This window comes from Fringilla coelebs (assembly GCF_963513975.1).
Source record: "Fringilla coelebs genome assembly, chromosome: 1".
Taxonomy (NCBI): domain Eukaryota; kingdom Metazoa; phylum Chordata; class Aves; order Passeriformes; family Fringillidae; genus Fringilla; species Fringilla coelebs.
Genome location: NC_140028.1, coordinates 85,346,986 through 85,372,123, shown reverse-complemented (window position 1 = coordinate 85,372,123; position 25,138 = coordinate 85,346,986). Strand labels below are relative to the sequence as shown.

At 44.5% G+C, this 25,138-nt stretch overlaps 1 protein-coding gene across 4 annotated transcripts in view; it reads left to right on the top strand.

Moving 5' to 3' along the window:
• Positions 1 to 7,158: 7,158 nt before the first annotated feature.
• Positions 7,159 to 25,138, top strand: part of SLC22A23 (solute carrier family 22 member 23) — a 109,039-nt gene continuing 91,059 nt past the window's right edge. For 3 of the 4 annotated variants that reach the window (XM_084216265.1, XM_084216264.1, XM_084216266.1), the window contains exons 1-2: positions 7,161 to 8,525; positions 25,003 to 25,106. In XM_084216265.1, the coding sequence (XP_084072391.1) occupies positions 7,995 to 8,525; positions 25,003 to 25,106 (635 nt within the window). In that variant the 5' untranslated portion in view covers positions 7,161 to 7,994. Of the gene's footprint in view, positions 8,526 to 25,002; positions 25,107 to 25,138 lie in introns of all 4 variants that reach the window. The other variant, XM_084216267.1, reaches the window with a different exon arrangement.

Here is a 25,138-nt window from a genome sequence, read left to right as displayed (position 1 = left end):
AAGGGGAGAAAAAAATCAAAGGTAAATATTTGATGTGCAAATAAGGTTCTTGATTATAGGTTCCATTTTTATTAGATATTCCAGTTAGGTCCTGCAAGATTGGAAAACTTGGTGATTCATACATTTTAGACTTTGAGTTCCTATCCTTATGTTTGTTAGGTTATTTTCTGCAGCATATACATGTGCTTACACAGTTAATCTGCAAGCAAGGTGTAATTTATCTGTCTGAGGACCGCACTCTGAATCACTGAGTTCCCCCAGGGTGTCCTGGTTCCTTTCCTTCAATAATCCCTAAGGAATGCCCTAGGTGTTGTCTGGTTTTTGCTTTCCCTTTAGAAACTGAGTTATACAGTAAAAGCAACAGTAGGCATCTGCATGTAGCCGGCTGTGACTCCTATTATAGGTGAAAATGCACCCATCTTGCTCCTGAAATAAGTATTACTATTTCAGCCTTGGTATTTCTGTTAAGAATCTGTCAGCAGCCTTAGAGGAGGATGCAGAAAATATACACATATATTTGCACTAAGAGGTTTTTCAGCATCAGATGTTCTGCTACCATGTTATGACCAAGGGAATGTAAAATGAATGTTGTTAGAGACTTTGGCCTTTTGAAGCAGAAATCCAGCTCAAAGCCTGTTTAATTTAATTTAACTTAATTGTTCATTTAATTTCATTTATTTAATTCTAGTATTTGAAGTCTGTTTAAAACAAAAAAAAACACTGGACTGACTTAATTCCTACTTGATTTCACTGCAGTCCATTGAGGCATTCAAACAAACTGTGTCTAAAAATTATGTACACTATAGAACTTGTCTTGTGTAAGCACTGGTTAGTGTTTTGCATTGTTTTAATGTATACACACAGACAAAAAGCCCTGCATTTAAACACCATGAAGAATGCAAAATTAGGCACTTGAAAGCCAAAAATTACTAAAATAGCTTGTGTAAGTCTAATTTGGCTTCTCTGTGTGTTCACATAATGTCTGTGTCTTATACACATACATATATATTTAAAGTGCATAATGCTTGTGTATATACAGTGAGAAAAGCCTTTAATTATGGGAGTACTTTTTTGTCCACAGAGTGTTTGCTTTATGGAGTGAACAGGATAGACCTGCTTTACATGTGGGTCACCTTACTGGGAAACCAGCTGTTCCCAGTACAGCACTGACTCGTTAATTGTAGAGGCAGGTGAATCACAAGTGAGGTGGGAGACTGGATGAAGAGTCACTGCTTCTCCAGAAAATGAAATTCATAACTTGGAAAGTCAACTGGCTGGCTGCTGACAGGTATGGAGGTATCTGAGAGAGCTCCTGAACTCCTCTCAAGGAAAATTATCAGGACAGGGTTATGCAACTCAAGTTGCTGTTCTGTGTGAACCTCACTGATCTACATTACTGTAGAGCAGGGGATCCATGTAGGAACTGCCCTGAAGGCAGGTTGGAAGGGGAACCAATTTCTAGCTAGGAAATGGTCAGAGCAGCTGGTGGAGGTAAATTCTAGTGGTGGGACCAGTGAGAACAGCTTGGTCCAGGCTGTGAATCTCTATCTTGCTATACAGTCATTAAGAGTCCACATCAGTACCAATGTTTTTATTAGACAAATTCATAAACTTCAAAAAAAAGGGCAGTAGAACCAAGTTTACTCTCCTTAAACCTGAAGTCAAATTAACTGGCTCTAATTATCTTACCTAGTTTTAATTCTTTATTAATCCAGTGCTGCATCAGCTGCTCCATCACTTTGCCCAGGAGTGATCTCAGGCTTCTCTCTCTTCCTCAAAGCACTGCATGATGCTATTCCAGTTGCATTTGTTGAAGTTTGTGAGTCCATGCCTTGAGACTCTGGAATTTGATTTGCAAAAACACTGAACAATCGCAGCTGCCAACAGGATCTGGGCTTCAAAAATGCAAAATGCTGCACCATACTCTAGAATGTTAAACTGCTGCAAGCTGCAAGTACCCAAAACATCAAGGTTTTTACCTTAACCTATCTGCCTCTGAGATTACCAATATTAAAAGAAGGTAATAAACCTTCCCCTTTCAGAGACACCATGAAAATAAAAGCATCAGTATTTGTGAAGCACTTGGATACTTCAAAGGGGAGAATTATAAGTCCCATGAGGGCATTAATCATTAGTTTTTGGGAGCAGGGTGGAAGATAGTAAATTAAATAAGTCATGGGGCTCCATACCAAACAAGGAGAAAACAAAGTATTGAAATGCTTCTCATTAAGATGCAGATACTCAAAGGTATTTTAAGTGCTGAGGATCAAGCTTCTTAGGTGAGCATCTATTGGTTTTTTATTTATCTTTATTTTTAACTGAAAAAACCAGGAGATCTGAAGAAAAATTGTCAGCAATTATGTAATTATAGGTTGTAGCATAATGCACTATTTATTAAAGTTTGCATCAGAATATATGTGCAGCAGATCTAGGGCACAAATTGACATTGCCCCAGCAATCTTAGTTACAGCATTTACCAATTCACATTGCTTGACTTTGCAACACATATGATTTTCCCCAATAATTTATGTACAAATAATTTTCTCTGGTGTTAGGATAAAACACAAAGTAATCCACATTTCTCAGTGTGCTCACATCTGTAGGAGACAGGGGGTGGGAGCACATCTCTTGCTTTATCCCTCCCCATATGGGGTACATACCTCTGCCAGCAGAGTAAATGACACAAATAATTGGTTGTCATCTTTTCTGAATCAGCATCAGGAGGGACAGAACATTTTGCCAGTGAGGTTCACCAATGTTTGCTGACATCAGAACAACAATGGAAGTCAGGCATGGTTGGTTCAGTCAAGATCACAAGAGAGCACACTGAAATAAACACAGGCTTTTCTGGCTGCTCCTCAGGTGACTTAGCCCCTTTTACCACTTTCAACTCATTCTGACTTAGCCCCTTTTACCACTTTCAACTCATTCTTCGTTCTTTTGGTTTATCTTACCTCACATCCAGCTTTGACAGTACTCAACCGACCCTCTTGAGCTGAAAAATCCCCTATAGCATTTCGATAAAGCACTGCAGCTCCAGATCCAGCCCCATAGCAAATCCTGCTTCAAGAGGAGGAGACTACAGACCTCCTGATCCTTTCAAAATTGAATTTCCATATGATCCTATGAAGACACCATGCTTTTCTCCAGTATTTAAATAGTCTTCATTCCAATAGGTAAATTTATTCATCAAACTTTGTACCAAGTAGCTTTGCTTTATTACACTGTCATAATACCACCTCTACAGTAAAAGATTCCTTTAGACAAAAAAGGCAATGAAGCATGCATCCCATAAAACAATAAAATATAGCTAAGGTTGTTGCTATTGAATGTAGTTGCTGCAAATTCCACATAAACCAGGAATTAATGCCAGGAGTTCTTCAAAGTACTGTGGCTGGCCTTCCAACAATGTGAAAATGTTAACACCAGGGCTAAGGGAGCTTGATTTTTTTTTTCCCTTCCTTTGTGTAAACATGATAATATTTCTCTGTGTCCTGGCTTGAAACCCTCTTGAGCTGCAGTGGGTGCCAATAGACAGGATGTTTGTTCTGCAACAGGAGGCTTGCTCTGCAGCAGGGCAATCAAACTGCTCCTGTCAGAGTAGGTCATGGTCACCTTCTCTGTTCCTCCACTGCAAACTGTCCACGACCCAGGTCATAATGCTGCACAAATTTTCTAATAGTACTCAATGAAGGTGGATAAAATAAACCAAAATACATTGATTTGTTTCCTTCTTGAATACAACTTATCCTTTAAACTGTACCTTTTTGTATTTCTGTGAAGGATTACCCCAATCCTGGTTCTGCTCTCTCACATTAAAAAGGCACTGCTGGAGAAACCTTGCTTGATCACAAAATGTAGCTCTTCATGAAGCCTTGCTCAGGAGAGAGAGTCTTGATGCTTAACTTCAGCATTTTTTCCTATGTAGGGTCTACCACCCATCTGGAATATTCCTTTAAAACAATTTTCATTTCCTCATTTAAACCAAAAACAGTTTTCACAGGAATATGTGAAGGCATTTCTCTTTTTTGAAAGATTTTTTTCCCCATAACATTTTGCTTCAGTAGTACTTATTTCATCAAAAATTTATTTCTTAGCTCCTAGAAATGTGTTTTCTTTCCTCTTTTGTCTGCAACATTCTTCTACTCAGACACGGTCTCTTGAGGATCACTGTTTCAAGGGCAGAACTTCTACTATGCAAAATATGTAACCCTCAGGAAAATGCTACCTTTGAAATTTTTCCGTTCCAAACAAAAACTCGGGATGTAGAAGCAGCCCAGAAAAGGTGTTTGGGATGAAAATGTTTGATCAGTTTGAGTAAGGGTTGTAACCTCTCATTACAGTCTTTTCATTGTACTGTAAGGCTTTACTCTCTTTCTACAGACCTACTACGCCTACTTGCCTCTCTAAAGGCTCTTCTTTTCCTTCCCATTTCTCCCCAGTTTTCAATTCTTTGCTTTCTTCAGTCAGATTTCTCTATCCTCAGAACTTCAGCTTGAGACCTCCACTCCCAGAGTTCTCTTCCCCTCAACATTTCGACCTGACAGTCCCAAGCCATGATGAGGCCTTTTCCTCTTAGTGGGAAAAGACAGTGAGTGGAAGCTGGGAGTCTCTAGAAGACCTGTCACAAATGATCATGTTTCAGAAGAAATTGAGGTATGTTAGGAAGGAGGCAATTGGGCTAATCATGAGCTCACAAAAAAGCCCAGAGAAAGCAGACCTTTCCATGGGATGAGTGCAGAAATGCTGCTTGGCAAGAATGGTAAGGATAAACACAAAAAAAAGCCAATACAACAAATAAAACTTAACTAGCAAGAGCATCCCAAGCAGAGAGAAACCATTTGGAAAGTACATCAGTGGTAAGAGGAAGTCAAAAGCAAGTAGATTACTCATCAGAGAAAGTTATTGACTGATGCCAGAGAGGGCTCAGACTGCCTCAGGTCTTCTTTGCACCAGTTTCAGCTAAAAGAGGTTACACTTGATCAGGTGACTGATGTGGTACACATTAATGACAAGGGAATAAGGCTTCAGCCCAGGCTGGGGCAGAACCAGTTACAAAAATACTTAGGTAATATCAAGATGTTCAAAGCAACAGTCTGGCTGCACTTCTGTGCCCCTTGCCCAAGGGGTAGTGAAGGAAGTGGCTCACACAGCGTTGGAAACACTCAGGTTTATCTCTGAGAATCCAGGGAAGAAATAAGGGCAAGAAATAAGCAAATTGTCTTTAAAAGTGGCATTTGAAAATAAATAAACAAGTCAGTTTTTCACCCCAGAAAGTATCTAGTACAAATAGACACACGATTTGTAGACAGGTAGAAGGAAACAATAGGGTAAGCAACTATTAATATGAACTCGTCAGCTAGAAATGGGCAATCTGGGCAAATTTCCCTTGGCAATGAGGAGCAGAACATGTCATGGAAGAGGGAGAGTGGACTCCACTCATCTGTGCCTTGGTTAGGTTCTATGCATGTGCTTAACAGGAAGGGAGTTCAGCTAATTTGAAAAATTTGGGCAAGGGGTACAGGAGTTTGGAAACAGCTGTTGTCAGTGTTTTACAAGTAAGAGGGTGGATTATAAATGCAGTTCCAAAGGGGGTGTTTCGTTAGCAGCCTTCTGAGATGGCATTAACTGGGGAGCAACTGTAAACACATTGGAGGATGACATAAGAATTCAAAATAACCCTAAGAAGTTACTTGGAAAGCAAAGAACGTGACTGAAGAGCAACGTCAGGAATTGTTTTTGCAGGCAGGGTTACCCCCTGCACACACAGAGGCTGGGGCACTGCTCAGCACGGGCTGCAGACAGCAGCTGAGGAGAGAGCAGAGAGCTGCAGGCAGTCAGTGGCCAAAGGGACTGCAGCAGAAGCAGACAAATTGCAGCCGGTCATCTTGAAGAAAACATTGCACAGGGATGTGATAGCAGCCATCAGATGTAAAAGGACACTGCAACACAGAAAGGGGAGACTTCCCTTGGCAGGGACCACCACATTCACATTTCAGCAAGGAATATTCAGAGAGGAGGGTAAAGTGTCACCTGGAGAGGCTGTAGGGCCTCTGAAGTACTGAGTGTTCCTCAGAGCAGAATCCAGGGAAGCCCCTCAAAAGGGACACAGAGCCACACTGAAGTGGGATAGACCCAAAACCTTTCTGGTGTCCTCTGTAAGACAAAGAGCTAAAGGGAGAAAGATCTAAGGCATTAATGGTGTACACTAATTTGCTAGCAGGGACGAGATCAAGTATGTGAAATTCCATCAACAACTTGCTTTTCCATTTCTATTTGGCAATGACACCCATCCTCTTCTAATGCACACAAGCATTTTCTGCTCACTAGCTGTGCTCACGTGTACAAGCGTATATTGATCTGTTTTCTCTCCTTCCCTTCTTACAAAGAAAAAAATAACTGCACAGTTCAGTAATGCACGGGCTGCGCTCTACGATGAAAATAGTCTGAGGCACTTACATGCTGAAGTAAATTTAGCTTAACATAAAAATAACCTTCACAAATTTGAAATGCCTGTTTTACAATTAACGTCAGGTGCTAACAGGCTATAATTTTCTTCTAAGTGTGCACTGCTGTGACAGGCTGACTGAAGCGATGCAGGCACGTCTCCTCGCCGCCCTCTGGGTCTCAGAAATGCCCCCTTCACCTTTCGGTTCTTCCCTCCGAGTCTCGTCCTTTCTTCAGCCACACAGCGTGCTCCTGCGGCTCGGCGATGCGGTGCGCTCCCGCCCAGCCCGCTGCAGCCGCGCTGCGTTATTAAAGGCACACATACCGTGTAAATAATTGATACGGAGCTAGCGCGCTGCGGAGCCGGAGCGCCTCCTCCACTTCCCCAGCCCTCGCCCTGCCCGCCCCGCGGCCCTACCTGCCCCGGCCCGCCGGAGCGCGGCGCGGCCGCGGGGCGGCGCGGAGCCCCCGCGAAGCCGCCCCGCGCCCTCCCCTCCCCTCCCCGCGGCGCCGTCCCGCCCCCGGCGGCGGCGGTTCCCTGGCGGGGGGCCGGGCCGGGCCGGCGGCGCGGCGGGAGCAGGTGCGGCCGCCCGGCACCGCGGGGGCGGAGCGGGGGGCGGTGGCGCCTGGCCGGCAGGTGGGGGCTGCCGGGAGGCGGAGGGCGAGGAGCCGGGTGGGTTTGTCCGCCCGCCTCTGGAGGTGCGGCCGGCGGCACGGCGCGGCGAGCGGGCTGCCGCGGGAGGCGCACGGCGGTGGCGGCGGCGGTGACCGCGTCCGCAGCCCGGGCCGCGGAGGGGCCGGCGGGGCCCCTTGCTGCAGAGCCAGATGTACGGGACGCGGGGCTGCGAAGGGTCGGCGGGGAGGTGCTGGGGGCTGCCGCCGCCGCTGCTGCCGCGGCCGGGGGGGAGCCCTTAGCTGTGCGGGAAGCGGGGAAGCCGTGTCGGGAGCTGTTATTTTCTCCTCCTTCCCTCTTGTCCCTCCTCCCCCTCCTCACCAAAACCGGGAGAGGAGGCGTGTTCGGTGCCTTGCTGCACCGGTTTTGCTTGGTTTGTTGTTGCAGGGTTTGGTTCTCAGGGTGGCTGGTTTTTTCCTTTTTTTCTCTTTTCTCTTCCAACGTCCCCGCCTTCTCCCTTCCTCTCCTTTGGCCCATCGCATGCTCGGATCCGGCTGGATCCTTCCTTTGCTTTTCGGCGGTGCCTCTCGGAAGGGGGAAGGGAGAGCTGGGATGAGTGCAGCTTGACGCACAGGCGAGGAGCGGGGGGGCACCGCCGGCAGCTGCAGCGGTTCGTGGCCGCAGGCTGCGGGTGAGGAACGGAGAGAGCGAGGGGCTCCCTCGGTGCCTCCCCCTTTCTTCGCCCCTGTCCTTCCTCCCCTCCTCCCTCTCTCCCTCCCCCATCCGTCTCCTGCCGGGTCCGGCTGGGAGCGTGTGTGCAATATCTTACGTTGCAAGGTGTGCGAGTGTGTGCGCGGAGCGGAGGGAGGGAAGGACTCGCGAGGGAGCCGGGGCTGCCCCGGCCCCCCCTATGTGAGCCTCCCCGGGCGGCTGGATGGCGATAGACCGACGCCGTGAGGCGGGCGGCGGGGGCCGGCCGCTGCCCGAGGAGAACGGCTCGGTGCCGGGGGCCGTTGGGGGGTGCGCCGCCGCCCCCCCGGGGCCTCCCCCCGCCAACGCCGCTGGGGCCGAGATCCAGGCGCTGCCGGTGCCGCCGCCCGCCGCCGCCTGCAGCCCGCTGCTCCTCGACTACGACGGCTCGGTGCTACCCTTCCTTGGGGGGCTGGGCGGCCGGTACCAGCGGACCCTGGTGCTGCTCACCTGGGTCCCGGCGCTCGTCATCGGCTTCAGCAAGTTCTCGGACTCCTTCCTCCTGGACCAGCCCGACTTCTGGTGCCGGGAGGCGGACGGGCAGGGCAACTGGAGCGCGACCCTGGCGCCGATCCCCGTCAACCACACCGGCAACGGGAGCATCTTCCCCACGCCCGGGCTGCCCACCCCCGCGGGGGGCAACGCCAGCGAGTGCGGCTGCCGCGAGTGGCACTACCGCATCCGAGCCGGCCTCGTCCAAAACGTCGTGAGCAAGGTGAGAAAGGCGACTTCCCTCGGCCCCCCTCCCTGTCCAGCCCTCGCGGACCTTCTCGGCACCCGCTCTTTCTAAGGCAAGGGGAGCATCTGGACACGATAGGGATCTGTCCTTGCGTGCTGTAGCTGGGTCAGTCAAGTCCCCGTGGGTTAGCCTCCCGCCCGGTGAAAGGCAATCCCACATCCGCGCAGTCCTTTCCCTCGCGGGGTGTCGCACCAGGTGTCCAGCCTGTGGATTTGTACCCGCACACTGGTTGCAGCACTAAGCTGCAAAGTTATGCCCTGAAACGGGATCCAGTGTGTCTCTTTGAGTTCTTGGTACCGTCCTGCTGTCTCTGGGTGTCTGTGGGAAAGATGCTGGAGGCACGTACCCCAGCTGATACGGGGAAAGGGTTGCGGAGAGGACTCCGGTTGATCTTTGTACAAGTATACTGAAGCAGCCCTACACGCCAAAAAACAGGTTGATTTTTGGGGAAACTGGAGAAATGGTGACTGCTGTGAGTAAAATAAGCCCAAAGTTCTCTTGAATTCTTCTGGTTATGTATTTAATTTCTCAAAAACTGTCTTGGCAGAGGAATTAAAGAAATGTCTCACACGAGTTGTTTTACTCCAGAAGCAGAAAGTGCATGCTGCTGTGTTTTGTGTTTCCACACGTAATGACTAAAGTGGAAAATTTCTAGTGAAGAGACTGTGCTGCTTTCTGCTCTTGCTTCATATTTGCTGAGTAGTGCATATCAAAAAAATCACCTTCCCTTTTCACCTGAAAGCTTTTGCTTGTTTATAGTATCGTCCCTGCAAAAGCCCCGCTGGCTGCAGATGGGCCTTATTGATACTAACAGGCAGCTGAAGCTCCTGGAAATGTAAAATGAAATGTTTACAACAGGGAAGTAGTTCCCTTAATCTCAAGACCCCCCTCCTAAGATCAGCAAAAATTACTTCCTGCCTGGGAGCAGTGTTTTGGCTTAACTCTGTTTATCTAGTTGGGATAAAGAAAGGAGGCAACAGTCAGATGAGCAACATAATTGTGCTTTGGTCAGCCAGCACGCTGAAAATCATTTCGGTTTCTCTTTGTCTCCCTTGAAAGAGTGTGCAACAGGGAAAAAGCAAATCCCTCAATACCTTGAACCCAGAATGGATTAAAAAGGAAGGTAACCCAGCTGCATTCCTTTCATGAAAGAAACATAGGCACATGTTGGATCTGATTGGTTTGTGACACAGAAATGCATAAGAAAATTAGACATTTAAGAAGGTCAGATTTTCTTCTGTTTATATACAGAGACTGAGCTATTCATATATTTGGGGGTTTAAGACTGAAGTTTTAGCGTGAAAAAATTATCTTGAAATATTTTTTTTAGTCTAAACTTAAAAAAAAATTTTTTTGGAAATGTTTGAATCTTTTGAAGGTCATCGTCAAGTTGGCCACAAAAGGTCAAGGGAGAGTTTGTTTGCTGTCTTGCATGCTTCTTTAGAGATAATAAAAAAAGTGTTCTTTGGAAGAACTTGCTGTAAAGGGCAGATCAATTTTAAGGGATAAACAAACATCTGTGGCCCCTGCTGTCTTGTTTTCTGTTAGAAAGAATAATAATCATCTTTTGAGACTATGGGTTTTTCCAGTGGGGAGTTTTTATTTTTTTTGTATGCTCACTTCCAAAAGCCTGACAGCTTTTTTGCTTTGATTTGTAATCCCATGTAATTATAATTAGATTGTTTTCTTGGGGTCAGGATCCCTCTTTAGTTTGTGCTTTGTTTTTTTTTTTTGGGGGGGGGGGGGGGGCGGTTTCTGGGTGGGGGTGCTGCCTGTTTTTATTCTAATGAAGAAAGAGAGGAAAAACCCAGACAGAACATCATCATAGCTTGATTTGGACTTCATTTCTTATCAATCCCCAGGAGCTCTGATACTGTGGGAGCAATTCTTGTAAATGCTGACTCCTCTTACATGCCTCTCGCTGTCCTTTGTGAGAAAGAGCTGCTCTGGATGAATTCAAGAGACTGGATGTTCAGATCACTCTTAACTCTCCTCAAAAATACACTTATTTCTGTAATGTATTATGCAATGTTCTCATCTTTCTAAATAGAGTTTTATTAAATCTTAGTCTAATATATGCTCATCTGTGTAGTAGCCAGGGGTTATATTGAAATATCATAAAGAGAGCCAAAAGTATATTAATAAAAAATGTACTTTTGTTTGGCAAGTAAATCCTCTTGTACTTACCTTCAGTGGTCTGAGCTAACAGCTGCTGGATGCTCCATCATTGCCTTGTATTCAGAAACAATGAAACAATTCTGGTTCTTTAGCACAAAGAGTATTTGATGTACATGCATATGAGGCATCACTGCTCCCCCCATTCCTCAGGGATAGGATAGCTGTCCTTAAACTGTGTTAAGTTCCACTGTCTCCACAGCCTCTCTTCATCAGATGCTGTATCCCTGTCCAGGCTTTCTCAGCTGTCCCTTCCCTGGTGCCTATTTTCCCCCAGCCTATGTCATGCTTGGGATTGATGGAGTGGAGGTCTTGCTATTTCCAGCCCTGCTTGGTGCTTTGTTTAGCCCCACTTCTCTGAGTGTTTGCTGGAGCCAGCAGTAGCCTTGCACCTCTCTTGAAGACTGGCATTGCTTTGTCAGACACTGTCATTATCCTGACCTGCTTGACTGAGTCACTGGGAACGGTGCTTTTTATAGTGCTGCCAGTCATTAGAACTGGAAATGGTAATAAAGGACATAGTGCTTATTATTTAACACTGCTGAAATACATGTAGTGAAGAGGTCAGATGCATAATTTAACCACAGGGATTCCACTGGCCATGTTAAATCACCCTTCTGAGCTAATGTCCTGACTTGGCGCATAAATCTTGGCCTTTAGCTTGGATTGTACATAAATATCTTCCTTTAGCACAATTCACTTGCAAGGCTTTTTCACTGCTAAATGATTCTTTGAAGATTTTCATCTATTCTTTATCACAACATCAACATCACCATACTGTTATAAACAGTACACGTGTATTTCTTGAGAGGAACATCCTAAACCAGCCCTTAGTCAAAAGGCTAGAAAAAAGCCTTTTTAATGGTCCATGTGTCATCTCACCCGTGTCCAAAGGAAGGATGCTGAGAATCACTATTTTATTCTTTTTTTTTTGGAAAGCCTGAGATCTCCTTTTAGGCATTTGCAAAGTGGTGCTTCAGGTAAATTATTAGCATTTACACAATGAGCAACATTGTGATAACTAAACATACGTAGCAGTGAAGCTCGGTGGGGAAGCTGGAACGTGATGTGTGTTCAGCAGGGTCTTTTCTAACTCTCTCACTAGCTTCCTTAGTGCCTGCATCTTCTGACCATCTGCAAAGCCAGTTGTTATCTTGGGACAAAGTTTTCATGGAAGCTCTTAGTTACAGGATTGACGGTTGCTAGTTTTTTCACTCTGTTACTAGGATGATCCATGCTCTGTGTTTGATTGTATTAAGTGGTGGGGTTGTTAGCTGTTCTGCATGCTGATTTGCATAATGGAGACCAAAAGCTGGTGATGGACAAGGACTGGGCTTGATTAAATTGCAGAGGTTGGTGGCACAGCATCCCTCAGTGTGCACTTGCAATGTTCCAGATCATTCCACCCCTTGGGGATGGTGTAAGAGGGCAGTGGTTAGTTGAAGGCTGCATTTTAATCACTTGGAGCAATTATGTAATAATATTTCATGTCTAGTTACAAGGGAATTCCTGTTGTGACTGCTTTTATGCTCCAGATGCCTTGTTTTCTTGCAATGCTGTTTGCTTGGCTCTCAACTTCCCACTTGATTTGGGTTGAGTCATCTTCTTTCCAAAGTGATATGGCAATCGTTTTACCTATTTGCCACTGGTTCAAACATTTTCATGCCGATTTGGCTGAGCCTCTAGCAAAGTGTCCCTGCCAAAAAAAAGTGGAGCTGAAGTCAGAAGAGCCAAATGGTCCTGGGGCAAGGGTGTCTGAACTTGGATTAGTTTGGTCAATGACTGGTGCTCTTTACTCCTGCAAGGGGAGATGTCTGTGCTTAACCAGTCTTCCTTCTCCTTGCTTTTATTGCAGTTCTGGCACTTTTCTGGGCACACTTTCATCTGATTCAGCTTGTTAGCCCAGTAGAAAACTTCCTCTTAAATATAAATTTCTTTGTGATAATAGTGATGATGAATTTGGTAAGTTTGCAGAATAATATTTCTTTGGGTAGAGGATAAGTGTACATTTTAAATGGACTTTCAGAATATAGTTATTAATTACTTTGAAGGGATCCCTCTGACAAGGTCCTTCCCAAAATAAGAACTGTGCCACCCTTATCTACTCCCATTTGTGCCTGTAATCTCATTTGTTTCTGCATATTCTCCAGTTGGCTGGCCTCTGCAAAGAGGCTTTAGAAATGCTGATGCTTCTTTTTTTTCTCTGCAACTGACAGGATTTGTCTTGTCAGTGTTAGTTCCTGGCTGACTGGCTCCTACCTAGTCCCAAATCAATGAAAACCTTGAGTTATTGCACCCACTGCAGTAGTTGGGTCAGAAGTGGCAATATTGAAGCTACTGCATCACTTTGTTTCCACTGAACAGATTGAAGGGGGTGTAGGGACCTGTAAGGCCCAACTTGCAGAGGGCAAAAAGTCTGTTCTAAATTTCTTTCAGCCAAGGCTTTGGAATGACTCTCAGCTTCTAATGGGTACTGAAGGTCTCAACAAGTCCCTGTGGTCAGAGGTATCCAGAAATACTGCCAGACCAGAGCAAACATCTACTACTATTTTATTTCATGGCTTCCTCAGCTATGCAAGAGATCCAAACTATTTTTCTTTCCTTCTTCCCTCTGCAAGTTAGCTGATAAAGAGTCAGTGGTTGCTGCTCTGAGCCTTCACAGGCTTGAAAAATCTTTTTGTTAAAGAGGAGGCCAAGGGGAGCGGTTGGCTTGTCGTGCTGCAGCTGCCCTGGTGCCTGCTTGCGCACCCTGAGTGTGGTGACAGACTCTGATTATCAGGGCACAAGTGAGCAACACCCCGAAAGAACAGGGTGAGTTTCTGGGTGAGGAGCATCGAGGAAGAGGATGGCTCTTTTGGGAACAGCGCCTGCAACTTCCCATGTGAAGAACTGTCCTCTGCCCGCAAACAGTAAATAATCTGATGTTTGAAATAACCAAATGTGATGGCACAAGGCTTCTTGCTTAGTGAGCCTAGATGCTGGTTTTACTGATTTGGGGGTGTTATGTACTGGCCAACGCCTTTTAAAGCAGTTGGTCTAAAAAACAGAGACTGGATTAGGACCGATACTGACACGGGAACTCAGGTAGTTTTGAGTTTTTGTCTGGCATGGATTCTTTTTCACTACAGGAAATGTACATGCAGTTCATGTTTATTATCACCCTTAAGATAAAGCATCTCAGTTACAGGAATCTGATTTCAGCTTACCATAAATAGTTTGTAGCATTGCTAGAACTAACAATGATCTTTCAGGAAGGTAATTCTGTATTGAAATCTCTTTAAGACATTCTTAGCTTTCCAAGGCTTGCTACTGAACCTTTCATATCAGTAAATTTTTGTGTATATTTCAAAATACTGCCCTTTTTTTTTTTTTTTTTTTAATCCTCCTGGATGGATGTGATGTTTGAAATGCTTGGGGTTCTGTTTGTTTTTGTTTCCACTCCCTAATACATCCTGTATCTCTGTCACGTAATTTAAATATACCGACCCTGCCCATGTTGTGACAGAAATTGCTGGCTGTGGTGAATGTTTACCAGCTGTGCAGGCAGTCTAACCCCAAATTTCTGAAGTGCACTACCACTTTTAGCTCTACTTACCCTGGCTACAAGACTGCAGTAATAAAAGGTGACCTCGTGTTTTTTTAAAGCATTTGTCAAAGAAAGGAACTGGCACTCAGGAGGGCATGTAATTTGGAGCCAGTTCTGATGGTAATGTTGAGATGAGGCTTGCAGGACAGCCAAACTTCAGGGGTTCATTTCTTAATGAAACAACATCTGGAATAGCACAAGATTTATGATTTTCTTGAACTTCAAAACTTTGGCCATGCTAATGGTGAAAAGTCTTAAATCTTAACAAATAAGTTCTAGAGAGCAGCTAGATATAGAAAATGCCGAAAGAGATACAGCGCTTTTTTTTGATATCTTTTTGTGTATCTTTTGTTTTTTTCTGTCAGTCTATTTGTTCCTGCCGACCTGTCCTCCCCGCTCAGGACAGCGACTCTCACTCCCTCCCTTTCGTATTCCTTCCTCTTCCCGCTCTTCTTCAGCGCAGCCAGGCTGGCGCTGGCTTACCCGCAAGTAACTGTGGAATTAATTAGGCTGAGATCTTGCTACAGAACAAAGGACTGGGGTTTGCTGCAGACAATGTGTGGAAGATCAGAGTAGCCTGTTGTAGCTGCAGCTTTGCAGCAGCGCCGAGTGTTCAGTTCTTGCGCTGAATTCCATCAAAACAGCTTTTCTCAGGTTTTGGTCACCTCAATTCAAACGTGTAATGTAATTTGTTTTTATATTTTTTACCAGCTGACTTTCGATAGCAGATTACTTTGTGTGTGTTCTGAATTCCCTTTTAAAGTCGAAGGGGAAGGAAGGAACCTGAAGGAGGAGGAAAGGCGTTTCAACACCCTTTCCATCCATGTCATCTGGGGTGTGTTGAAGAGGTTTCCAGGCAAACCCCATTTCAGTGTTTGATAGCTACTCAGCACTACTGGAGTTGCTCTGGTCCACACCCAGCGTTGGTGCTGGGAAGCCTGCCCCCACAGCAGCCTGTAAAAACTGGCAGGCAGCAGGGATTAATGCATGTGTTGAGTTATTCCTGCTGATCCATGCCGTGTCATACCTGCTGGGAACATGCAATGGGTTTGTAGCTATTCCCACAAAGAGGGATCAGTGCTGTGCTTGGTGTGACTGGCATGCTTGGGGTAGAACCTCCTGCTGTCCTGTGAGCTCATGAGGAGAGGCTAAATAAGCTCTGGGCACGATGGGCTGGATAGGACATTTCAGTGGGTAGTACAAGGCTTTGTTAGCATTTTTATTTTTTCTTATAATCCGGGAGAGCCCCAATTGCCGGTTGTTAACACTGAAAACCAAGAACAAAAGATTAGGTAAGTGGATATATCCTGATTCTCATTTCTGGGATGCCTATCTAGATTCCCCAGGAGCAATCAGGAATGCTGCCTGTGAGGTGCAGGGAAGCAGTATGTTCGCCTTCTCCAGCAGCAAGAGATTTATTGTTACCCTTGCGCATTGTTTTCAGAGCAGGGTGGTCTGGTTCCCTAAAAAAGGTTCTTTGCCTCCAGACAGTGGTGGAGGAATTCATTTTTGGCCCAAGTACTGCCTCTCTGCCACTCTGCAGCACTCTGGAGCTGCCTGCTTTCCTCCTGGCCTTTAGGCCAAAGTCCATGATCATGCAGACAGTGTTGCAATGTCCACCCTACAAACATTAGTAAGGATAGGGACCGTAAAGTAAACTCTAAGACCTTTTCCCTGCTGTGTCCTCCATGGCTATGTAAAATGTTGTCTGCTTGAACAATACAAGCTTGACAGACCAGTTTCACCTTCTGATTTGTAAACCAAGTGGAATATTTTTCTCCCTTCTTCCCTGCCCTTAATATTTACTTAGGTCTGAATTAATACCAAATCCTGGGGGTTTTTTCCTCTCTCCTTTTCTTCTTGCCTGAGATGCAATAGCTGTAGTTTGCAAATGATGAGAGGGTAAGGTCACAGCAGCAATAATTGCATGTCAGAGTTAAGGTGTCTGATCTTTTTATCTAAGGTGGCAAGTTTTTCTCATGAGGAATGACTTTCTCCTCTTGTCTACTGCTTCACCCTTTTCCATTTCAGAGTTTTATGCCATGCTTGAATTTGTGGGTTTTTTCCCCCTGGATTTAAAAAAGCCCAACAAGATAGTAAACTAGGTTTTGCTGTGTCAGCCCTGTCAAGCCTGCAACATATTTTGTGCATGCATGTTTTGACAGCCTGAAAAATGCCAGTCCAGAAAGCATTAACTTATTTTTGATAATGAGATGATAGTGAATGTTAATATTTAACTACAGCGTTGCAGGGTTTTCTTACGTGTGGCTTCTATTTTTAGCTCTTAGACCAGTTCTAAATACAAATTTGATAGCTAGTTTAACTTTTTTAGTTTGGTTGCAAAGTCACTCCCAGCAGCATGCGCCTCATCCAGAGTACACGTGGTTGTAGGCTGAAAATGGAGGAATGGTACTCAAATGCCACTTTTCAGTCTGTGTCTGTGTGTCTCAGTCCTAGGGATGGGCCTGGTTGCTCATGGTCTTTTCATGCAGCCAGGCTAAAGGCTACAAGGTCTCACAACAAAGACTAGACTGAAAATTAAAGTCAGTTTTGTGGTGAAATCTTCTAATTGTGTCAGAATACATATAGAAAAGATTCTTAGTTGCAGGACAGAGATGTAAAAGAGATATTGAAATATCCTGATGCTGCTCTGTGGAAAATTAATAATATAATGTTATGAATACTGTGCAGGAAAGCTGCAAGCAAGATTTTGTATCTCCCAGCTCTTTGATGTTAGATGACATTATGGAGTTGGGAAAAACTAAGTAGATCACATCAGCTGAGAAACAAGTTAGTTGACTAATCTGTGGAGGGCGAAGGCTGGAAGAGATCTAAATGTCTCAGAATAAAGGGAACTCCTACTGAAAATAAAAGAAGTAGTGATGGAGAAGTGGGTGGTACATGGATGCCACTAAAGTTGATTTAATCATGTTGAGTATTCAGAAGATTGTCATATGATTAACAAATCGTATTTTAATTGTTAGCGTATTAGCAATTATTATTTACTTAGCAAACTTCCTTCTTCCCTCTCCTAATGGAGAAAAAACCCCAGATCTGTGATGAAAGCAAGTTTGGGAATAAAAGAGCTAATTGTTCCTGACTAAAGTGTGAAATTGAAGGGTAGATGAAATTTTTCAGCTCTGCATTGTCTCAGGGGGCATTATCTTAGGACTCTCCAAGCCCAGTGGAGAGCTTGGAGGGTGTTTTTTTGCTTATGGCATAGACTAAGAAACGATTTAGTGCAGAACACTGAATTTAAAATCTTGTCCAAGTTAGTTGACTGGCATTGAAATGGAGTCACTGTGTGTCCTTTTGCATATTCGAAATTCCAAACTTTTTTTTGTGACTGCAATGTTGCTCGAGCCTTCTCTTCAAGCTGGGGATATGCCCCTTAAAGGTGAGCCATGACTGAAAGGCTTTAGCAAGGCCTTTCAGCTGCCTGGGGGGGAATGGAACCATGCACATGCTGCTTGTCAGCAGGACAGCATCTCCCTGTGGGGCACAGTGGGCATAGCCTGCTTACTCCGAGGTGATTAATGTAAGAGGCACGGTGTCTCTGCCTCTCCAGCTTCAAGCAGCTTGAGGAAACCTGTGCCTTAGGTTTCCCATTATGATGACAGAGTCAAAGTTTTCACACCAGGAGGAAGTGCTGTGCTCTGCATCGGTGCTCACATGCTAATGTGTGGCACTGAGCCTTTCTGCTTTATTTTTAAGGCTGAAATAGCAGACTAAAAAAATATGCACTTAAAAAATTAATGCAGGAATTACACGGCTAAGATGTGCGTATCAGAAAGTTGCGGTTTTCAAGGAGATGTATTTCAGCAGCTTAAACTATGTTAAACTTCAGAAGCCATTAAGGAAACTTGTGAAGTCCATGGCTATGCAGTCCTGTACTATTTTGTAGGGATGGAAGCTGTTTTCACAGGTTCATATTATGCTGCACAATCTAATTATATCTTTCTTGGAAGACAGCTAAGCACATGTCCCCTGGCTCGTGTGCCACCCCCTCTTTTTCTCCCCACTCCTCTCCCTCTCCATGTCCTCAAAACCTTCATCCCTGTGGTAGTATCAAAAGTGATTTCTTTGCCTTACTTTTCAAATGGTGCATTGCCCAGGTGGTCAGTCATGTCTGTAGTTAAAACAATCTGACAATTTCTGTGTACATGACCTTGTGTTCACTATTTGCAAGTCATTTTTCTGGGCTGCAATTTTACTTGCCAGGTGTCTGCTGTGGTCAGAAATGGTTTACTGGTTTCTGAGAGTGAAAAGTACAGTCAACGTTGTTTCCACTGTAAGAAAAATTGGATAAGAAGCTGAATCATCTGTTGAGTTAGCAAGCTCCAGTGTATGGGGATAGGGAGCCCAGGTTTGTTAGGAGTGGGAAGAAGGCAGATGTTGGGCTAAAAGTCATATTGTGGTACCAGCAATATTTCTCTTGCCACCTGAGTAAAAGCTCTTGCAAATCCAGATGATTATAAACATCTCAAAATACCAGTGTGTACTTGCTCAGTAAAAATTTTGTTTTGAAGTATTGAGGTTCTAAGAGCTTAGGCACTGTTCAAAGATTTCAGCAAAAACATCCACTTATGATAAAGCTGAGCAATGTTAGATGTACTTGGCTTTTAGAGGTCTAGCATCATAGAGAGAGGAAGTAGCTTGAAATTCAGGTGTTGACTGTGTGTTGGGTTGAGGCATTCCAGCGTAGGTGTGGGCTTATTTGAGTGGCTGTTCCAAGGAAACAAACAACAAAACCTCTCAATAACTAGTTTGTTGTTTTTCTTGTGTGTTGTGTTTTTAATGACTATTCTGGTTTCCAGTCCATTTGTGTCTGATTAAAAACATAAGGAAAATTGTCATTTGGAGAGGTTTGGTTCTGAATGTGGCTGGTAAAAAAAAAAAAAAAGATAAAATTATTAATTTTTATACCTTCTTTTCAAGTCTTCCAGGATTAATTCTATTAGTTTTTTACTCTACTCTACTCTAGTTTTCTTATTTTCAAATGTGATCTTGATATTTCCACCCAGCTGATTGTACTGATGGTCACAAAAATGCCACACATTCTCAAGAACACTTTATTGACACTTAAAATACAGATCAGGAGTACTTTGCCCAGCTGTGAACTCAAAGGAGAGGTACCCTTACTCCAAACCCTGAAGGTTAAATAGTTTAAATGCTCTCATGTTGCCATGGCTGAGCAGGAGATACAGAGATGCCTGTGGCACTAAACCCTCCCCAGCTTTAGGTGCTGCAGTTGGAGCATCCCTCTTGGAGGCTTCTTCTGCAACCTCCCTTGTGTGGTTTTACTGCACACCTATTTCCTGTGGAGTTGAGCATCATACCACTTTCTGGGTCTCATGCACTTTCTTTAGGATTAAATACTGACAGAGTGTCATTTTTGTGGGGGGCTGAGAAAGGGAGGAGGGAAATTATGTCCTTTAGAAGTCTAGAGGGAAATCTTGGTACAGTGCTGTCCTGTGGCCGTAATTATGAGTACTACTCAGATTATTCAGCTCTGTGGAAAGGAATTACTGGTAGGTATATTGTATTAGAACTACTGACTGCTTTGCTTTCCTATTTGTTTTGGGGTTTTTTTTAAATAATGCTTGGTCTGCTGACTTGGAGCTGTTCCTTCAGGAATAAGTACCTGGAGACTGTTCTGCCTTTTTGAATGTATATTGTGTGAGAAACAGAACTGTATTTTTTTATGATTTTATTCTTTTTAAGCTAACTTTGGTTCAGGTTGTTGCGGGAAAAAACCACTGTAAGATAGTTTTTTAGGAAAAAAAACACTGTAAGATAATATGAAGGCATCACAAATTTAAAGTCTCAGTGGATAAGGTGTCTGTATAGAAGATGGATTCTAGTTCTGTGCAGGGTAAGTTGGCAGGGTTTGGTTATAAAAAGATGGAACAGGAAGGAGAAGAACAAAGGAAGATGAGACCCAACATACCTCATTGATGAAGAATCAATTCTTATTTTCATTTATTAGTCCTAAAATCTTTCCCTGATGAGCAGGAAAGCTGGTGGCTTTTCCCCAGGCAGGGTTTGGTGCTGCTGTGACATACACGATACGTAGAGGACAGGGCTCCCCAAGTGGGACCTTCACTCAAGGGATTGGGAGGTCATAAGTGGCGTGTGAGGCATCCAGAGGGAGAGTGTGAAGGCTGACACGGCAGCCAGGTGCTGCCTGGCTGGGGAAGGACCTGGCTGCAGCTTCATTCCTGCTGACAGGCTTAGAGCATTCCAAGGCAGCAGCTCTGGGGATCCTCTGGTGTCTTCTTGCTGAAACCACTGCAGAGAGCAGTCACAGCAGAGCTGCCATCCACCTGTTTGGGGAAGGGGGTGCTTTCTTTCAGCAGCAACCTGGGCATCGAGCATTGGAAGCAGACTGTGAAAACACAGTATGGGAAGGGGGAATGTGTGTCCAGTGCCCCTCTCGTGGGATTTTTGTGCCAGACTCTGGGTTAGCATTGTACAGAGAATCTCTCCTGCTTTCTCATTGCTCCTTTTTAGGACAGAAGGGTCTGCCTTGCATATCTCGTGATGAGGTGGTGAAGGTAGAACCAGCCACATCCTCAACAGACATTACCTGTTAGCAGTGGGTATTCAGTGTGCTTGGGTACCACAGACAGCATTATGGCCACTGAAGTGCAAGGGCTTTTGAGACAAAAGCCCTTAATTCAGACAGCTTGTGTTTGTAGTTACAAAGATGCAGCAGAGTTCACTTTTATAACTTATAGCAATACAAATACTGATGCACGGCCCAGTTTTTCACCCTTTGTAAAGAAATTACATGATGGTTACTATTTGGGTGTGTTACCTTTTGCCAGGTGTCTTCCCAAGTATCCCATGTTTTAAATAGTCATCCATCTTGCCATGAATTATAGTGAGTCACAGCATGGGTAGTGACTCACTGATACCAGTTAAACATTAGGCTCCTGAAGGTGTGACTCCTTCAGCTTTGACCAAAATACCCTGTCACAACATGAAGAAATCACTTGCAATACATTGCACATTTGCATAGGTGGCAAATTCCCTTTGTTGCTGTACTGCTGTGAAAAAGAAGATTTTGCTCTTTAATGCTCCTTTTCTACCAACAAATTTTACATATAGTGATTTTTGTTTTGGCATAGCAATACAGTTCTTTTTGTTTAGCAAGTCACTTTATCTGATCTCTTTCTTGTATTGGGAGGATGGATGGAGGACAGAAAGACGTACAAAACCCAGGGGCACACAGAGAAATCCCAGGGAAAGGTTAGAAGCATTCTTTCTTCAGGCTTGACACTGTCAGCTCCCAAGTGGGATACCAGGGGATTCAGCCAGAGCAGTTATAGGATTTAATGGTTTCCCTGCTTGTGACAGATTAATCTACCCTTTACAAGAGGTGGTAGAGGATTACTGTCCAGTCTCCAGCCAAAACAATCTCCCACTGCAGATTTACTTGGAGTGCCACTTGAACTGTCAACAGCTCTGCCCATCCCAGTGTTTTGTTCTGCCTGGGAACTTGTCATTCCTTTCTCCTTGGAGCAAATCTGAGTGTCATCTCTGCAGGATGAAACTACTGGTGCTTGGAGCAGGACCTGCCATGGCTCTGGGCACAGCTGTGCCATGTGGGCACATGTCAGCTCTCTTCTGTTCTGCTGAGCCCAGGTGTATGCAAAGGGAGAGGCAGCACTGATGTTGTATAAAGGTTCCTGCTCTATTTCTAGCTCTTCAAAGATGAGGCTTTTCCATGGGGAATGGAAGGGGGAACACAGGTCTCTGGCAAAATCTCTGTGCTTTCAGCATGACAAAGCTTTGCTGGTTTGCTCTGCTGCTGTGTTGAGATATGTGGGGATGATACACTTGCTATTAAATATGTATTTTGTCCTATTAATGTCATCTTTACCTGAGGCTGCTCTTGACTCCAGCATCCATTTTTTCTTCTTTCTCCTTATTCTCATCTCCCTTTGCAAGCTGAATGCACTGTGGCACCTGCAGCTGTCCTGCCAAATTTATTTTGGGTAACTGCTTCATGGTGACCTCTCTCTGGTTTGTGACAGCTGCCAGAGGAGAAACCAGGATATAATTCAGCTCTTAGTACTGAGCAAGTAATTTGGGGTCATAGCAGATTCTCCAGAATTGTGTGTGAAAGCAACTGTTGATATATTTCACTCTTTGTGTATTTACAAATTTGGAGAGTTTTGCAGAGGGAGGTATTTTGGGAAGGTCAGGGGCTGCCTGGTCTGTCAAGAGTCTGCCCGTGTGGAGGAGGATCAGTTCCAATTTCTGCTGGCCTGCAGTGAGGCTTAACAGAGGGCAGGAAAGAGCCAGATGCAGGGTTTGCAAGGAAATAGATGTTTTTGTTTTCAGAGCAGCTGGGGAGTTGGACAATAGCCTCAAAAACAAACAAACAAGGGACGACTTGCAGATAAGTAATCGAGAGGAGTGAGTGTGTTTTGGGCACCACTGAAGGACAGACTGGCAGACTGACTTTTCTCCTGCTTTTCAACTCTTGCTCTCTGTGCCAGTGTGCCAGAGGGGTTTGACATCTGTTGTCCTGGACTGAAATTTCACAACAGCCCCTGATGAGATTTTGGCTCTTCCAGCCACGAGCCTTTGCCTACGTGTAATGTGGTGCTGCACATCCCCTGCCCGGGGCTTGCGCAAGGGCCGGCTAGCGCTGGCTAGCAACAGCAAGCTGTGCAAATGGAAAGGCACCAGCATCTCTCCTCTTTCTTTTTGCACTTGCAGGACACTGCTGTTCCTCTGACATCAATTAATGTAAAAATGAATGATTGAATTTTTATATCTGTTCTTGTATAAATAGGAATATTTTAATAAACTTATTTTTTTATCTACCAAAAAATTGATTTATCAATTTTAAGCAGTGTATACACCTTCTGGATTGTGAAAATGAATCTGGAGAATTTTAAAGCCTGCCTCTGCCTCAGATGTATCTTCTGAATTTTGTTTTGTTTGTAGCTTGTCTGGGCAGATATTTTTGTTTGCTAGCTGGAGGTTGGTTCTAGAATTGCTAGTGTTAGTAATTGCATTTCCTCTACTTGCTTCTGAAAAGTCAACGTTTTAGGAGAGCAATCCATGGTGCCTTGCTGAGTTCTTTACTGCAAATTATTCATAGCTATTTGGGAAAAAAAAATCCTTCCTCATACTACATAGATGGCCCAGCTTCTACAAATCATGAGTGGGGAACTCAAAGTACATTGAACTTCAACAAAAAGCCTGAGCCTGAGTGCTGGCACATATCTTTTGGCCACAAAATTGCTATACCTCTTGGAGAGGTGTATACTGCAGCAATGACATCTGTGGTGTTGGACAGAGGGGCTGAGTCTTGCCTTGTTTGTGGAAGGGCTGTGTGTCATGGAAATGCTTAAAAGTGCAGTGCACCTAATTGAGCTCTTTTGAGGGAGGTGTTTTTTGAAGTTGCATCTGACTTTTAAAAATGAATTGCATAGTTTTACTTAGTGTTTTTGGCTATGAAACCTCAGTTACTGGTGTCAGAAGGACTGCTACTATTACATTACACACAAACAGCCATTTATTCTGCAAAGTTTCAATTCTGGAGTATCTGACTCTCCAAAGTTAGCTATACTCATTTGTCATGAAAAGTGTGTGACTGCCATTGCCATCAGCATTTGAACACTTCACAAACCACGAGCAAACATATCCTCTTTATTCCTCCATTTATTCAAGGGTATAAGAGTAACTATCCACACTTTACACATAAGAAAGATTACATTTCATGTCTGAGGGCAATGAGGATGTTGGGCTAAAGCCAGGAATGCAGTCTGGTTCTTCTGGTTTCCTCTGCCTCAGAGGAAAATGGCTTGGAGTTTAGGGAAGCCTCCCTAGAAACCTTGTAGTTCCTATCTTTCTCATGGGGATGAGGCAGTGCCCTAGTGACAGGTTGCCTGGAATGGTCCATTTCTCCTTTCTTTGGCCAGAAGGGTTCATCTCAGTGTTAGCATAGCTTTGTTGTGGAGGTTCAGATCCTGTCTGTTCTCTGAGCTGTGAAAAGGCACTGTGGGGCTGCTGTCCCAAGAAGCTGTGCTGGGACTTCCAGCTGCCCTGTCTGGCTCTGTGCCAGGACTTGTCCTGACAAGCTGTGCCTTTATTCAGTCTTCATCTCCCTTCCACCACCTAGGAAAATCAAGATGTTTTTCTGAAATCAAAAGCGTCTTGACACTGTGAGAGCCTGGAGCAAATGGCTATTAGGGGTCTGTGGCAAAGGAGCTGCTTTTCCCAAGGTTTCCAAGCAGCCCCGAGGAGATTAATTGAAGCACTTGCTCTTAAATTTTTGGGCTTGCTGCTGGTGGGCTTTGTGGGGCTCTGGTAACAGATGTCTGGGGCTGGGATGGTGAGATACTCCAGCAGCACCGGTGGTATGGCCAGCACCTGATGGAGATTTTCCCTGAGGCTAATAACCTCCTGTGGCCTGGAAAGGGGGACCCTTAGCTGTAAGATATTGTAATCTTATGATTAAGGATCTGATAAAACTCACTGAGGTTAATGAGTCTCTGCATTGCTTCTTGGGGTCTGGGGTTAGACTTGAGGGGGAAAGCTTTCCTCTGCCATTTCCTTGCACTTGTGCTGGGACTGACCTTTGGAAGAAACTCTACGCTGTGTTAGTATGTTTAAACGCATCTGAGCTACTAATTTATTTCAATTTATCTATCTCTTTTTTTCTTCCAGTGGGATCTTGTTTGTGATTCAGCCTGGAAAGTCCACATTGCTAAGTTCTCCCTGCTTGTAGGATTAATCTTTGGCCACTTGATAACAGGATGTATAGCCGACTGGTAAGTGAAAAATCTTTTAATGCAATGTAATT